Source organism: Silurus aristotelis (genome assembly GCF_946808225.1).
Source record: "Silurus aristotelis genome assembly, chromosome: 3".
Lineage (NCBI taxonomy): Eukaryota > Metazoa > Chordata > Actinopteri > Siluriformes > Siluridae > Silurus > Silurus aristotelis.
The window spans coordinates 29,655,734-29,671,736 of NC_139576.1; the positions used below are offsets into that span (position 1 = coordinate 29,655,734).

Here is a 16,003-nt window from a genome sequence, read left to right on the forward strand (position 1 = left end):
ATCTTGTAAAATCTGGTAAATGTAATCATATACAAAGTGTTTGGTGATAAAAGTAACAAAGCCAAATTTAAATTTCCTTACAGCTTGTCCAGGTGGACCCCTTCTCCCATCAGGACCCTGAAAAAAAGAAGAAGTTTGTAAGATAAGTCGAAAATAAGAGAAAAGAAAATGGGGAAAAATAAAACATAATAATATGTAAGAAAAGAGAGAAAATCAAGAGAAAATGAAAGAATTAGAAAACTGAATGTGAGTTAAAACTGGAGCTTTAATGTTTTTTTTAATGTAAACATTTTACCTAAAATTCTTAGCACTATTTATATAATTTTTTCAAAATTATTATTATTATTATTATTATTATTATTATTATTATTATCCTATCAATAATATAATATTATACAACCATTTTGTTTTCTAGACAGAGAAAACATACCCGTCTTCCTGCTTCTCCTGGACCTCCTTTCTTACCATCTTCTCCAGGCTCACCCTTGGGAAATAAAATAGTTGACAGATTTAAGCAATAAATATGGCAAAGATCATTAAAAAATGTTTTTATCTTTCTCTCATGCAGACACACATGTAGTGTTAAACAGAATAACAAGGTGTTGGATCATCTATTATACATGTGTCAGATTAAAAGCACATATTCCGAATTATTATCTCTTTCAAGCCATTTTTGTTAATTGTGTATTAAAAATCATAAAAAAAAATCACAGATAAAAAAGAAAGAAATACCCCATGGGTTTTACACATATGACATAATAGCTATAAAAGTGTATATTGCATATGTGTGTGTACTGGAATGTGTATGCAACTAGTTTATGCTGTGGATGCATGGAAAAAATAAGAGATTTTACTGGTGGACCAGCATCGCCTGGATCTCCTTTTGGTCCTCTTAGGTTATTGTCCTTTCCTGTAATGCCCTATTTAACAAAAAAACAATTATAGTATGTATTGTTTTTTCAACACCAGCATGTAAACTGCATAATGCAGGACATTATTCGTCTAATAAAAAAAAAAATTATAGTTAAATGTACATGCATTAAAACTGATGTCATATTTTTGAGAAAACATTTAAACAACATTTTGCTGACTCAATAAATATTGATCTGTTAAACAAATGGCATTAGTACTGTGAATTCAGCACTCTTAGTTTGCAGTTAATAGACTTGTTATAAATATTGCCTTATCATAAACTGGCAATAAAAAAATTACATAGAACTTACTGGATCTCCATGGATGCCAGTCTGACCAATATCTCCTGCCTGGCCTTTGGTACCTTTAGGACCCTAGATTTACAAAGGTTGTAAAACACCATTTTTATTTAAAGGTGAAAGATTACATATTTCATTATTTTTAGTCATAAAACAAATAAAATATTTAAATAAATAAAATTAAAATACCCTTTGTCCAGGGTTGCCTCTGTCACCTGGTGGTCCGGCAACTCCACTCTTGCCCTAAAAAGTTTATATATTTTAATCAATACAACTTCATATCTTAATAATGTAATAAATAAAAATTAATGATTGCATTAAATAATCTATAACCTCAAAAATCTCAGACATCAGAACTTACATCGTCACCGTTGATGCCGTCTAAACCAATCTCCCCAATATCTCCCTGGAATAATTCAATAAATACACATCATATAAAATAACATATAATCTAATTATATGAAAAAACATATATCAATTAATATGATTAATTTTAATAATATAAATTTTTTCTCTTTTTTAAACAAATGTATTACCTTTTCACCATTGTATCCATGTGCACCCTGAAAGGCAATAAAAACATGTTAATTATGCTTAAAAATATGAGAGATTGTAATTGTGCTACATTTTAGAGGTTTAATTTAATAATTTCAATAAGATATTTTCACGTGGGTGATTAACGGTGTTTAGCTCTGTATTAACTACACAAGTAAAAATAAACACACCTTAGCACCTCTTGGGCCTGGACATCCTTGAAAACCTTGAGTTCCATTCACACCTGGAGGACCTCTTTCTCCCTGAAAGATTATGTTTTGAGGGAAAATACTAATGAAAAATTGACTAATAAAATACTCAAATAATAATTCTTGTCATGGATTCACTCATAGTGAAACACTTTAAGCATCAATATTAATGTTACACACCGGTCCACCTTCATCTCCAGGATGTCCTCTGTAGCCCTCGTTTCCAGGTAATCCCTTATATGAAAAAAATCCACAGGCAAAACTGACATAAATAAATATGATGGATAAATAAGACAGTCTGTAGACAACTCAAGGTGAGGGAGGCGAGATTGAGATGTTTTGGACATGTGCAGAGGAGGGATATGGGGTATATCGGGTGGGAGAATGCTGAGGATGGAGCCGCCAGGAAGGAGGAAAAGATAAAGGCCAAAGAGGAGGTTTATGGATGTTTTGAGGGAAGACATGCAGGTAGTTGGTTTAAAAGAGGAAGATATAGAGGACAGGGGGGTATGGAGATGGATAATCCGCTGTGGCGACCACTAATGGGAGAAGCCAAAAGCAGAAAAAGTAGACAACTCAGTCATTTCACTGAATTAAAATATTAGTTAAAACAGTAAATGTTGGACCTTTGTTCCGGATGGACCAATAGCTCCTCTGTAGCCTCTCTGGCCAGTGCACTTGCATGGGACTGAGCAACACTCCATTTCAGCAATATTGTCCTACACAAAATGATAAATGTACATTAAGGTATTATTTTTAAAAGAAACATTTTAGAGTATTTTTTAAGCAATTTATAAACATTTGATTTATAGACAAAGTTCTTAACATACCAATTCCTCTACCAGTTCATATTCCAAGTCTATCAGATTCACACGCAGAGGTTTGGACCTAAAACCCCGTCCAAATTCCAGTAACACTGCATTCTCAAAGAGTGGAACCCTCTCCAGACCAACCAAGATAAAAGCATGGACTCCTAGAGAATATATATCTATAAACAAACTGTACTTGCACAGCTTATGAAGGACATTTGCTTCTAATGCCTATTTGATATTAAACATAATAGAACAGCACAAAATCACAAACAATATCTAGTCATGTTTATTTTTTATATTAGACACAAATAGAATGGCAAGCCTTATTCATTTACTTTTGCTATACACTGAAGAGTGTATAGCAAAAAGTAAATTAATTAGCCTTTGTGCCATTCTAATTCTTTCAGAAGGTACTTTACAATATGTAGAGAAAAATATGAATCCTTTAGCCAAATTAAATAGAATGAAAAAATTTCAATCTTTAAAAACATTAACTTGTGTACTGGCCTAATTTAATATGTATTTTCCTAAACAAGTTCAAGACAAGAAACAAGAATTAGTGAATCCTATATTCCAAAATTCCCTATATGAATTATATACATAAGTATACATATATACATAATATGACTTAAAATACATCTACATACAACTTTTACTTATTAGCTACTGGTCATTATCAAAACTCCTATTTTTCTAAAATATCCCAGAAAGGGTTAATATTACTAGTTGAGATTTATAGTACTGCCACAGTACTACTGGCCTCTGCTGAAGGTTGGATTATAAAAGTTAGTTAAGCTGCAATATACTGGTTCACATTATACTTTTGCATAGGGTATAAAATACTACTAACAACCTGATAAGTTCTGATACTCATTTCTCTGCACCTCAATAAACCTTTGTTCTATTAAGATGCACAATGTCTGCTTTAATCAATAGGTCTAGGTCCTTTATCAGTTGCAAACACAATGAAGTGTACAGTAGTGGACATACATCTCTACCACAATAATCTCAAATATGCTATTTCTTTTTAATGTGTGTTTAGAAATCAAGAGACAGGCTTGATATTTAAATCTAGGATGAAAACCTATTTTTAGTCATGCATTTATTAAAAATAGTGGTCTCCTTGCTCTCCCCTTTTGTTAAAATGTGATTGCTGGACTTGCAGGAGTTCACAGATTTATCTAAATCACATTTTATCTTTCAATGGTTAGATAAGAGCAGAACTTAGAGACTAATTCATACATGAAAATTTGTAAATACAATTGACTTATTTTTTTATAAAGCTGCATTGAGACATTGTATAATAAAAGCATTATACAAATAGAAGTTTTATTTAATTGAATTTAACTAACTGGAGCATTCTGTGATGGCTGGTCCTGCTGTGGCTCCTTTTTCCCCTTTAAACCTGACTGATTCATCCTGATGCTCTACATAGTTTTAGTTCTTCTGCATTTTTGACTATCTGCTTTTGTGGATGGTCCAACATTACCATGGATCTCACCTGGATTAGATTTGTACAGTACATACCAAAAAATTGCTGCTGCATTAATAAAGACTGTGCTGTGATAATTCCAGAGTGCTCATTTTTTAGGGATTTTCATTTTATCTTATTTTGGCAAAATGGATTTTTGACAATGACTATTCTAGTTTTAAAAGTTTTTAGTTTATGAGTGACTATATACATATAAATAAAAAAAGTAATTTTCAGCATCATGTAGGTTTAGTATATACAATACATTATAAAAAAAAAACCTAAATTTTCTTACCCCCAATACGCATCGCCTCAACTCGCTCTTTCATTACATTATATTGGGCATCCAATCCATCAGTGAGGTGAATAACAATCTTAGCATGCAAATAATAAGAACAGTAAATTTATGTTAGTTCTCATATCAAAATTCCCCAACACTACATAGCAGTGTATTTACTTAAAATATATTTGATTTTTACAAAACAAATTGTAAGCTTACAGCAATTAAATTCAAAAACATATGCATGTATACCTTAACCCTGTCTGCAGGACGGTTCTTGAGCCTTGCAGCATAGGCATCAATAGTCTTTCCATTCAATATGTAGGGTCCTCGGCTCTGTAGAGACCTGAAGGCTTCAATGAGCTTTGTGTGGCTATCTGTAAATTCAAGATGAACAGGCTCCTGTGCAGAGTCTAATGCTGATATTCCCATCTGCACTGATGGAACCTGACCAGAAGTGCAGCTAATGGCTTCCATTTGGGTAATTCGCTGCAGAATGGCAGACATCTTGATGTCTAATGATTTCTGAGTAGCAAAGATGTTCTGAGCAGACACATCAAAGCCCAGAAGAACATCCAGGTTGCAAGCTAGCATTGTTGGAAAAGTGATTTTTTCATTACTGAATTTATGATGAAATACTTATTGAGAAAATTTATTGTAAGCAAGTGAGATGGGTAAATTAAAATGTTTTCATTGTGTCTCACCTTTTGTTTCAGTTTTATCACCTGTACAGAGTTTTCCCATGACATCATCTACAAGAGTATCCAAAATCCGCTCATTCAACTCGGATAGCTCTTGGTAGGTACTGGCCCGGGCCACAGTGGTGGGCTCACTGCCCAAGTCATTTATCTCATTCTCATTGTCACCCACACCAATGGCATAGACACGTACACCAGTACTTTTAAGGGCTAATGCTGCAGATTTACTATCATCTTGTGAACGTCCACCTGTCAGCAGCATCAGGATCTGGGGAATTCCCTCCTCCTTCCGGCTACCTCTCTCCTTCACAAAGTGTTTTTGCTGAACATGCCTAATGGCATTTCCTGTATTGATTTTCCAACCACCCTTGTATTCAGTTTTGTTAATTGCCTCCAAAATGTCATTTTTGTTGTTATATGTGTTAAAGTAGAAAACATCTGTCACATCTGTGGCATAGTGAGCCAGCCCGATCTGAAGGTTGTCACTCTCTGTGACAAAAAGGTCAATAAGCTCTCTGATAAATACCATGGCCACATTAAAATGATTTTTCCCAAGGTTCATTGAACCATCAACCAAAAAAACAATGTCAGCAATCTTGGGCATTGGACCAGAAGCTACAGAAAGATGTGAGAGAACAAACCAATGTTATACATTGGTATAAATTGAATATTGTTAGTAACAACATTTTAAAAACAGTTGTACTTACGTGTAGGGGGTGCAGGGGTTACAATCTCAACTGTTCCACTGAGTCTCGCAAGAAATTGGCTCTCTATATTTTGCAGTGCTGGGAAAGTTGCCACTTGGAAGACATCATCTGGGGTGGTTGCAATCTCCCTGAGTTGCCTTGAATCTGCTGCCCCAGCACCAATTCCAATACAATTCACCTGAGATCTCTTAAGAACTGATCCATAATTAGAGACATCAGAGGTAGATCTTCCACCTGTGAGTACCACCAAATGTTGAGAGGCTTTGTCCAGGCGAGCTCCTGCAGACTCCTTTAGTTCATTATCAATCACATACTGAATAGCCTCTGCTAAGTTTCCACCACGACCTTTCATTTGACGCAATCTTTTAATAGATGAAATTACTGCCTTCTTGTTACCATGGGATATAAGAGAGAACTCAGTCTTAGGTCTCTCTGCATACTGTACCACAGCCACACGCACTTGGTCAGGGTGTACACTGAGTTGTTGAACAATCTTCAGGATAAAGTCACGGATGTGAGCAATTCCGTTTGGACCAACATTATCAGAACCATCAATAAGGAAAACAATGTCCTTTTTTCCAAGATTTAGTCCTAAAGAAAAGCAAGCACTTGAGTACAACAAACCTTTACAGAATTTACATTTATAAAAAAATATACAGGTGGTTATGTTCCCAAACCGCCCACGATAAAGTCGATAAACAAATGCCACAACAAATATGCTATTTTATGTATATAGTACTGTACTGTATTAACATTTTAATTTATCTTATAATGAATAATTATATTTTTATTAATAAATTTCATTATTTCAACATAAAAATCCATTAAACAATTCCCTATAAGTTTTCTGGTCTATCATGCTATCCTTGAGAGACCAGTAAAATCAGCTAAACAAATTAGTTATGTAGTAAATGCAACTATCCACGATGACCGGGGATTAGTGTAGCAGCTATTGATTTCGGCTCAGTAAAAGTAACAGAAAAATAATTCTCATGCAGATATCTTGCTTTTTGTTATTTTGCTCGTCTGTTATGCTAAAAACTTATTTATAGTTCAATTAAATACTCATGTTGCATATAAAAAACACTGATGTACCTATATCCATTGTTTCAATAGCTTCTTTAATCTCTTTAGTAGTCAAGGTTTCAATGGAAGTTAAAAGTTGCTGTTCAACTCCTGGTTTCTGTTGGAAGTCTCTAATGATATGGGCCTGTTCTGGCCTTAAAGAAATCAGTTTCAGCTCTTCAGAATCAGCATTTTCCGACCCAACAGCCAAAGGAGCCACATAACTCAACTTCAACTGGTTAGCAGGACCAGACACATCATCATTAGATTTTCCTCCAGTCATTAAGATGAGAAACTGTGGAACACCATCTTCAATTCGGCTGCCAGATGATCTCTGGTAGATGTTTTTTGAAACCCAGCTCAGTGCTTGGCCAGTATTAAGTATTCTGCCACCTTTACTTCTCATTCTTCTGACTGACTGGCGAACCTCTTCCTTGGTTGAGCGCTCATTGAGGAGGAATTCCAGTTTGGAGTCTTCACTGTACTGTACTACTGAAACCCTCACTTTGTCCAACCCAACATCTAGCTTCTCCACAATATTCAGAATAGTGTCTTGAATAGCAGGGAAATCTCTCTGCATCATAGTTGTTCCATCAATGAGGAAGACCACATCCTTCTTTTCATTGATTGATACTGTTGTTACTATTTTTGAGAAACACAAGACAAACACTTATGGCATAAAATTCCTTTTTGACATATCAAAAAATTACACATTAATATATTCATTACATTTGACACATCTTATTGAAATAACACATTTACATTAGCAGGTAAATTGTTTAATGTTTATATGCTTACAATAATGATTATATCAAGACAATTTATGTCATAGTTTGCATACAGTAGTTATGCTATATACACAAAATGTGCCACAGGCTCACACTTGTAAAGATAAACTATATGTTCTAACAGAAGACTTCATAGCAATCCACATGCTTAATAAATACAATGCAAATAATAAAATTTTCACATAGAACAATAATGGCATCATTACCTGTGTGATAAACAGGTTTCAGTGTCCTCAATTTGTCATCAGTCAACTCTTCAAGGGTATTAATGAACTGCTCTTTCACAGTATAAAGGCCAGGCAAATCTTCCACTTCGTAAGCAAATGTGGGCACATAGGAAATTAACCGAAGCTCTTGAAGACCAGTATCTTTTGTCCCGATACTGAAAGTTACAATTCCTAGATCTTTCAATGTATTTACTGATGCTGCTACATTATCCGTTGCTTTTCCTCCTGAGATTGCTATAAGAAATTGGGGGACACCCTCCTGCTTCCGGCTCCCACGAGTTGAATCAAGGACATTAAGACGTACAAAATCTATGGCCCTACCCAAGTTTCGTTTTTTGCCTCCCTGTTGTCTGATGTTTGTGATTGCATTTAAGACCTCCTCTTTTGTCTTGTGGGAATCGAGGTGCATATCCACATGTGGATTGTCTCCATACTGCACTACGCTTACTCGAATTGCATTTTCACCTATAGTTAGTTGGTCTACAAATCCACGAATAAATTCCTGAATGATGGGAAAATCTCTACCAACACCTTCAGATCCATCAATCAAAAAGATGATATCCTTCTTAGGACCATAAGATATTCCTGAGGAAATAAAAAAGGGAAAAATACAAAATATCAGTGATTTTTCTTAATTTTCATTCAGTTTATATACAGATCTGGTTCACACCCCAATAATGGTCAGATTATTCTGTACAATACTCTTGACACCGTTGTGTTGCTGCTGTTGAAGCCATCCTGCAACAATGTTGTGATGGCTAGACAAATGGGTTAGAGCAGCTCCAAAACTGCAGCTCTTGTAGGGTCAGTATCTATCAAAAGCGGGAGTGAAGGCTGGCCAACATGGCCAGTTAATACTGTTAATGCTCGACAGGTCAGGACTGTTTTGGCAGCAAAAATAGCACCAACACAATATTAGACAGGTGGTCAGTATGTTATGCCTGATCGATGTATAATGTATTGGTAAAAAGTAATGAACAGGAAAAGTGGTCCAGAAGAATTTCCAAAATATTAGATGTGCCATGGAATACCATCAGCTATCATTAAAATGTGGAGAAACTTGGGCACCACAGTAACAACACGAAGAACAGGACCTTCCTTCAAAATTGATTTATAAACCTACTGAAACTTTTAGGAATCTGCAGGAATATATGGAAAATAAAAAACATTTCCGGCATGGTACAATCTCTTCTAAGTTTCTAGGGGATATGATGGCTAGATTCAAGCACTCTTACTCCAGAAAAAAAAAAGAAAAACATTTCTATAAAAAAAAAAAAAAAAAAAAAATATATATATATATATATATATATATATATATATATATATATATATATATATATATATATATATATATATATATAGTTTTGGGAAGAAAAAAAATTATATGAAAAATGAAAATGGTCTACTCTAATGAGAAGGCATGGACACAAAACAAATTACTTCATCATCCTGCACAATAAAGACCAAAACACAATGCACAAATCATATTCAGAAAAGGAATAACTTTAAGAGATTATGATAAAAATTTTGGAATGGGCAAAAGCACCATTGTACGATGTAAAATAATTGAATAATCTGGAGATGTTAAACTAAAGTTGATAGATACGTTGCAAAAAGACAGGGTGCTGTATTACAAACATATATGGCTAACAAAATATGCTTAAACAAAGTATACAAAGGGTGTGCACGTACAAAAAGGAGAATAATTTTAATATGTAGTTTAAATAAATATATAGATTGTCGGTTGCTATTTAACATTGAAAGTGGATGCAAAATGATTAGTACAGCCGTAAAAAAACCAACAGAATCAGATTTGTTTACTGATTAGTACTGGACATGTGAATAATATCATGTTTCCAATCAAAACATAAAAACTGTATGAAAAAATAAATAAAAAAAATATTTAATGACAGCCTATGACATGTACTGAATTCTGACATTTTATTTAACACACATAGACTTTATTTATTTAATTTAGATAATAGTAAATATAACATTTCTTAAATGAGACAATGCAAAAAAAACGATTAACTAAGATCACATATGTCTGTAAAAATATTTAATACAAAAAGAAAGAAATAAAGAAAAGTGATAAAGAAAGAAAAACTCAGGTATGTGTCTCTGGAGTCATTTTGATCGCTGCTGTTAAAGTTTGTCTTACCTATAACCGTAGGCATCACTGGCTTTATGTCCAGAAGTGCACTGCTAAGAGAGGAGTAAAATTGCTGCTGGAGATTGGCTAGGTCAGAGAGCTCAGAAACAGTGTGAGCATATGAAGGACCATTTGCAATTTTCTGAATTTCACTGCTCAATTTTATGGGGCCAACACCAAAAATTAACACTCCAATCTCTTTGAGGGCAAAGGAAGGTTGATCAACATTATCTGTTGACCTTGATGCCCTGAGCAGTATGAGAATATTAGGCACACCGTTCTGACGTCTACTGCCAGCAGAGGCAGTGAAGACATTTTCTCTCACATATTGGAGAGCTGAGCCTGTGTTGACACGCCTTCCACCTTTTTGCTTTACAGTGCTGATAGCATTAAGGATTTCCTCTTTTGTTAAATACGTATTTAGATAGAAATGGACCTCAGCATTTGTACTGTACTGTACCACTGAAACACGGTCCATGCTGTCCCCAATGTTAAATGTTTCCACTAATCTTTGTACAAAGTTAAGCATGGCAGGAAATCCATTCCTTGCCCCGTCTGACCCATCCAGCAGGAAAACAACATCCTTTCTGGAAACCTCATAATCAACTAAGAAAAAAACAAATCCATTAAAACCACAAGTAGTTTGGTATATACAGACATTTTCATTAAGTAATATACCAATTCCCTATTTTAAAAATGTCAGATATGTTATTGAAGATGACACACAATTTGATAATAAACACATTCATGTAAATTTATATAATCAATTGGTTTTACACAGTCATACCAAGAGAAGGTGGGAAGGATGGAGTGAGGGGAACTGCCAGAGTGTCTATAGAAGTCAGAAGTTGTTCCTGGACATTTTGGAGATCAGTAAAATCTGACACAGTCAGAGAGAATCTGGGGTCAAACGAAATTCGCTCGAGCTCATCAGAGTTCCTTGATCCTATCGAAAAAATCATGATACCCAAATCCTTCAGTGCCGCAGCTGGGATATCGAAATTGTCAAAAGACCTTCCGCCACTTAACAGGATCAGCATCTGTGGCACACCCTCCAGACGTCTGCTACCCGAAGAGGTAGTAAATACGTTGTCTCTGACATATTGAAGAGCTGCCCCAATGTTTATTGGGCTTCCACCTTTGTGCCTCAAAGAACTGAATGTGCCAAGAACATCCTCCTTTGTCGTGTATGTCTTAAGATAGAAATGGACATCAGCATCTCTGCTGAATTGGACTACAGACACACGGTCTTTGTTCTCGCCCACTTTCAAACTCCCCACCATGTGCTGGACAAAGTCTTTCATTGCTGCAAACCCATTTCTATTGCTGTCCGACCCATCCAGCAAGAACACAACATCTCTCCTCGGTACATGGGTCTCAACTAGGTGTAATTACGGAAGAAAAATGCAGAACGTTGTAAACAAGGTCGCAATAGACTTCTTGTGCTAAGCAAAAGCTTGCCATGAGCTGCACAGATTTTACTGCCTGCTCTACATGTCTCATAAAAATGTGGAAAAACTTTGGGAAAAATATAGACCTATAAAGTTCTTCTTACCTCTTGATGTTGGAGATATACTTGTAAGTCCTACAAATCCAGTGTTAATGATGGAAAGAAGCTGCTCTTGTATATTGGGGAGGTAAGTAAAGTCTGTCACTGAGAGTGTGGCACTAGGGTCATTTGAGATCTTTTGCAATTCTTTGCTACCTGAGCCTACCAATCCCACAGAAAAGATCAAGATTCCAAACTCTTTCAGGGAAGAGGCTGGTACGTCAACGTTATCAAATGACCTTCCTCCACTCAACAAAATCAAGACCTGAGGAACACCCTGTAAACGTCTGCTTCCAGAAGACGCACTAAAAACATTGTCCCTTACGTACTGAAGAGCCATTCCTGTGTTGAGAGGTCTCCCTCCTTTATGTCTCAGACCTCTAATGGCGTCGACAACGCTCTCCTTTGTTGTGTATGTATTGAGATAGAAATGCACCTCTGGATCTCTGCTGTATTGGACTACAGAGACGCGGTCTCTCCCATCTGACACATGCAACCTGTCCGCAAAGTTTTGAACAAAATCGCGAATTGCTGGAAAATAACTCCTTGTGCCGTCTGAACCATCGAGAAGGAATACGACATCTCTCCCCTCAAGCCTTTGATCAACTACAGAGAGTGAAAAATAAAACATTTTATATCAACCCTTCTTGGACAATTTTCAAAGTAGCCCTCTATCCCATTCACAGTCTGTACTGTAAGATAGTTGACCGTCTTATCTTTCTTTTTATGCTTTTCAACCACTTTGGTGGTCGTAGCTTGGTGACCATGCAAGATAGCTGAGACCTGATCGCAAGGGAGTTGCACAAAACTGCATTTTGGCTAGAATTGCAGACATGGCCTCTAAGATTTAGGCTTGTAGGTGATAGCAACTTTGTCAACAAAACTGGGATAATCTTAGAATTGACTAAATCAGGCTACAACTGTGACAAAGCATCTGTACAATTACTTCATGTGTGATAGATAATTGAAATAACTAATATGGTATGATGGAATTCCATAAATGATTGTGCAGTCAGAGTGATGGCTGCTGTTAAAGTTTGTCTTACCTATTACCGTAGGCATCACTGGCTTTATGTCCAGAAGTGCACTGCTAAGAGAGGAGTAAAATTGCTGCTGGACATTGGCTAGGTCAGAGAGCTCAGAAACAGTGTGAGCATATGAAGGACCATTTGCAATTCTCTGAATTTCACTGCTCAAATTTCTGGTTCCAACACCAAAAATTAACACTCCAATCTCTTTGAGGGCAGAGGCAGGTTGATCAACATTATCTGTTGACCTTGATGCCCTGAGCAGTATGAGAATATTAGGCACACCGTGCTGACGTCTACTGCCAGCAGAGGCAGTGAAGACATTTTCTCTCACATATTGGAGAGCTGAGCCTGTGTTGACCCGTCTCCCACCTTTGTGCTTTACGGTGCTGATAGCATTGATGATTTCCTCTTTTGTTGAATACGTATTCAGATGGAAATGCACCTCAGCATTTGTACTGTACTGTACCACTGAAACACGGTCCATGCTGTCCCCGATGTTAAATGTTTCCACTAATCTTTGTACAAAGTTAAGCATGGCAGGGAATCCATTCCTTGTCCCTTCTGACCCATCCAGCAGGAAAACAACATCCTTTCTAGAAACCCCATAATCAACTAAGAAAGAAACAAATCCATTAAGACTACAAATTGTTTGGCATACGGACATTTTCAGTAAGTAATATACAGATTAACTTTTTTTTAACTGTCAGATATGTTATTGAAGATGACACACAATTTGATAATAAACACATTTGTGGAAATTAAAGTAATCAATTGGTTTTACACAGTCATACCAAGAGAAGGTGGGAAGGATGGAGTGAGGGGAACTGCCAGAGTGTCTATAGAAGTCAGAAATTGTTCCTGGACATTTTGGAGATCAGTGAAATCTGACACAGTCAGAGAGAATCTGGGGTCAAATGAAATTCGCTCGAGCTCATTGCTATCAGAGTCCCTTGATCCTATCGTAAAAATCATGATACCCAAATCCTTCAGTGCCGCAGCTGGGATATCGACATTGTCAGAAGACCTTTCGGCACTCAACAGGATCAGCATCTGTGGCACACCCTCCAGACGTCTGCTACCCGAGGAGGTAGTAAATACGTTGTCTCTGACATATTGAAGAGCTGCCCCAATGTTTATTGGGCTTCCACCCTTGTGCCTCAAAGAACTGACTGTGCCAAGAACATCCTCCTTTGTCGTGTATGTCCTAAGATAAAAATGGACATCAGCATCTCTGCTGAATTGGACTACAGACACACGGTCTTTGTTCTCGCCTACGTTCAAACTCCCCACCATGTGCTGGACAAAGTCTTTCATTGCTGCGAACCCATTTCTATTGCTGTCCGACCCATCCAGCAAGAACACAACATCTCTCCTCGGTACATTGGTCTCAACTAGGTGTAATTACGGAAGAAATATACAGAACGTTATAAACAAGGTCGCAATAGACTTCTTGTGCTAAGCAACAGCCTGCCATGAGCTGCACAGATTTTACTGCCTGCTCTACATGTCTCAAAAAAATTTGGAATAACTTTGGGGTAAATATAGACCTAGAAAGATTTTCTTACCTCTTGTGGTTGGAGATTTACTTGCGACTCCTACAAATCCAGTGTTAATGATGGAGAGAAGCTGCTCTTGTACATTGGGGAGGTAAGTAAAGTCTGTCACTGAGAGGGTGGCACTAGGGTCATTTGAGATCTTTTGCAATTCATCGGTATCTGAGCCTACCAATCCCACAGAAAAGATCAAGATTCCAAGCTCTTTTAGGGAAGAGGCTGGTACGTCAACGTTATCAAGTGACCTTCCTCCACTCAACAAAATCAAGACCTGAGGAACACCCTGTAAACGTCTGCTTCCAGAAGACGCAGTGAAAACATTGTCCCTTACGTACTGGAGAGCCATTCCTGTGTTGAGAGGTCTCCCTCCTTTATGTCTCAGACCTCTAATGGCGTCGACAACGCTCTCCTTTGTTGTGTATGTATTGAGATAGAAATGCACCTCTGGATCTCTGCTGTATTGGACTACAGAGACGCGGTCTCTCCCATCTGACACATGCAACCTGTCCGCAAAGTTTTGAACAAAATCGCGAATTGCTGGAAAATAACTCCTTGTGCCGTCTGAACCATCGAGAAGGAATACGACATCTCTCCCCTCAAGCCTTTGATCAACTACAGAGAGTGAAATATAAAACATTTTATATCAACCCTTCTTGGACAATTTTCAAAGTAGCCCTCTATCCCATTCACAGTCTGTACTGTAAGATAGTTGACCGTCTTATCTTTCTTTTTATGCTTTTCAACCACTTTGGTGGTCGTAGCTTGGTGACCATGCAAGATAGCTGAGACCTGATCGCAAGGGAGTTGCACAAAACTGCATTTTGGCTAGAATTGCAGACATGGCCTCTAAGATTTAGGCTTGTAGGTGATAGCAACTTTGTCAACAAAACTGGGATAATCTTAGAATTGACTAAATCAGGCTACAACTGTGACAAAGCATCTGTACAATTACTTCATGTGTGATAGATAATTGAAATAACTAATATGGTATGATGGAATTCCATAAATGATTGTGCAGTCAGAGTGATGGCTGCTGTTAAAGTTTGTCTTACCTATTACCGTAGGCATCACTGGCTTTATGTCCAGAAGTGCACTGCTAAGAGAGGAGTAAAATTGCTGCTGGACATTGGCTAGGTCAGAGAGCTCAGAAACAGTGTGAGCATATGAAGGACCATTTGCAATTCTCTGAATTTCACTGCTCAAATTTCTGGTTCCAACACCAAAAATTAACACTCCAATCTCTTTGAGGGCAGAGGCAGGTTGATCAACATTATCTGTTGACCTTGATGCCCTGAGCAGTATGAGAATATTAGGCACACCGTGCTGACGTCTACTGCCAGCAGAGGCAGTGAAGACATTTTCTCTTACATATTGGAGAGCTGAGCCTGTGTTGACCCGTCTCCCACCTTTGTGCTTTACGGTGCTGATAGCATTGATGATTTCCTCTTTTGTTGAATACGTATTCAGATGGAAATGCACCTCAGCATTTGTACTGTACTGTACCACTGAAACACGGTCCATGCTGTCCCTGATGTTAAATGTTTCCACTAATCTTTGTACAAAGTTAAGCATGGCAGGGAATCCATTCCTTGCCCCGTCTGACCCATCCAGCAGGAAAACAACATCCTTTCTAGAAACCCCATAATCAACTAAGAAAGAAACAAATCCATTAACACTACAAATAGTTTGGCATATACGGACATTTTCAGTAAGTAA

General features: G+C 37.0%; 2 protein-coding genes across 3 annotated transcripts in view; both read right to left on the reverse strand.

Annotated features, from left to right (window-relative positions):
- Positions 1-16,003, reverse strand: part of LOC310724036 (craniofacial development protein 2-like) — a 384,292-nt gene that overhangs the window by 215,052 nt on the left and 153,237 nt on the right. The gene's annotated exons all lie outside the window — the stretch shown is intronic.
- The window catches only part of col6a3 (collagen, type VI, alpha 3), a 75,454-nt gene that overhangs the window by 14,967 nt on the left and 44,484 nt on the right, over positions 1-16,003 (reverse strand). Inside the window, exons 1-24 of one of the 2 annotated variants that reach the window (XM_083537623.1) lie at positions 15,340-15,829; positions 14,300-14,899; positions 13,526-14,125; positions 12,750-13,346; positions 11,710-12,309; positions 10,942-11,535; positions 10,164-10,760; positions 7,982-8,587; positions 7,018-7,629; positions 5,923-6,513; positions 5,222-5,830; positions 4,770-5,104; positions 4,533-4,611; positions 2,785-2,927; positions 2,581-2,673; positions 2,135-2,188; positions 1,937-2,008; positions 1,748-1,774; positions 1,573-1,617; positions 1,401-1,454; positions 1,224-1,286; positions 855-920; positions 431-484; positions 82-117 (exon numbers count right to left, since the gene is read on the reverse strand). In XM_083537623.1, the coding sequence (XP_083393749.1) occupies positions 82-117; positions 431-484; positions 855-920; positions 1,224-1,286; positions 1,401-1,454; positions 1,573-1,617; positions 1,748-1,774; positions 1,937-2,008; positions 2,135-2,188; positions 2,581-2,673; positions 2,785-2,927; positions 4,533-4,611; positions 4,770-5,104; positions 5,222-5,830; positions 5,923-6,513; positions 7,018-7,629; positions 7,982-8,587; positions 10,164-10,760; positions 10,942-11,535; positions 11,710-12,309; positions 12,750-13,346; positions 13,526-14,125; positions 14,300-14,899; positions 15,340-15,808 (7,596 nt within the window). In that variant the 5' untranslated portion in view covers positions 15,809-15,829. Of the gene's footprint in view, positions 1-81; positions 118-430; positions 485-854; positions 921-1,223; positions 1,287-1,400; positions 1,455-1,572; positions 1,618-1,747; positions 1,775-1,936; positions 2,009-2,134; positions 2,189-2,580; positions 2,674-2,784; positions 2,928-4,532; positions 4,612-4,769; positions 5,105-5,221; positions 5,831-5,922; positions 6,514-7,017; positions 7,630-7,981; positions 8,588-10,163; positions 10,761-10,941; positions 11,536-11,709; positions 12,310-12,749; positions 13,347-13,525; positions 14,126-14,299; positions 14,900-15,339; positions 15,830-16,003 lie in introns of those variants that run through there. The other variant, XM_083537624.1, reaches the window with a different exon arrangement.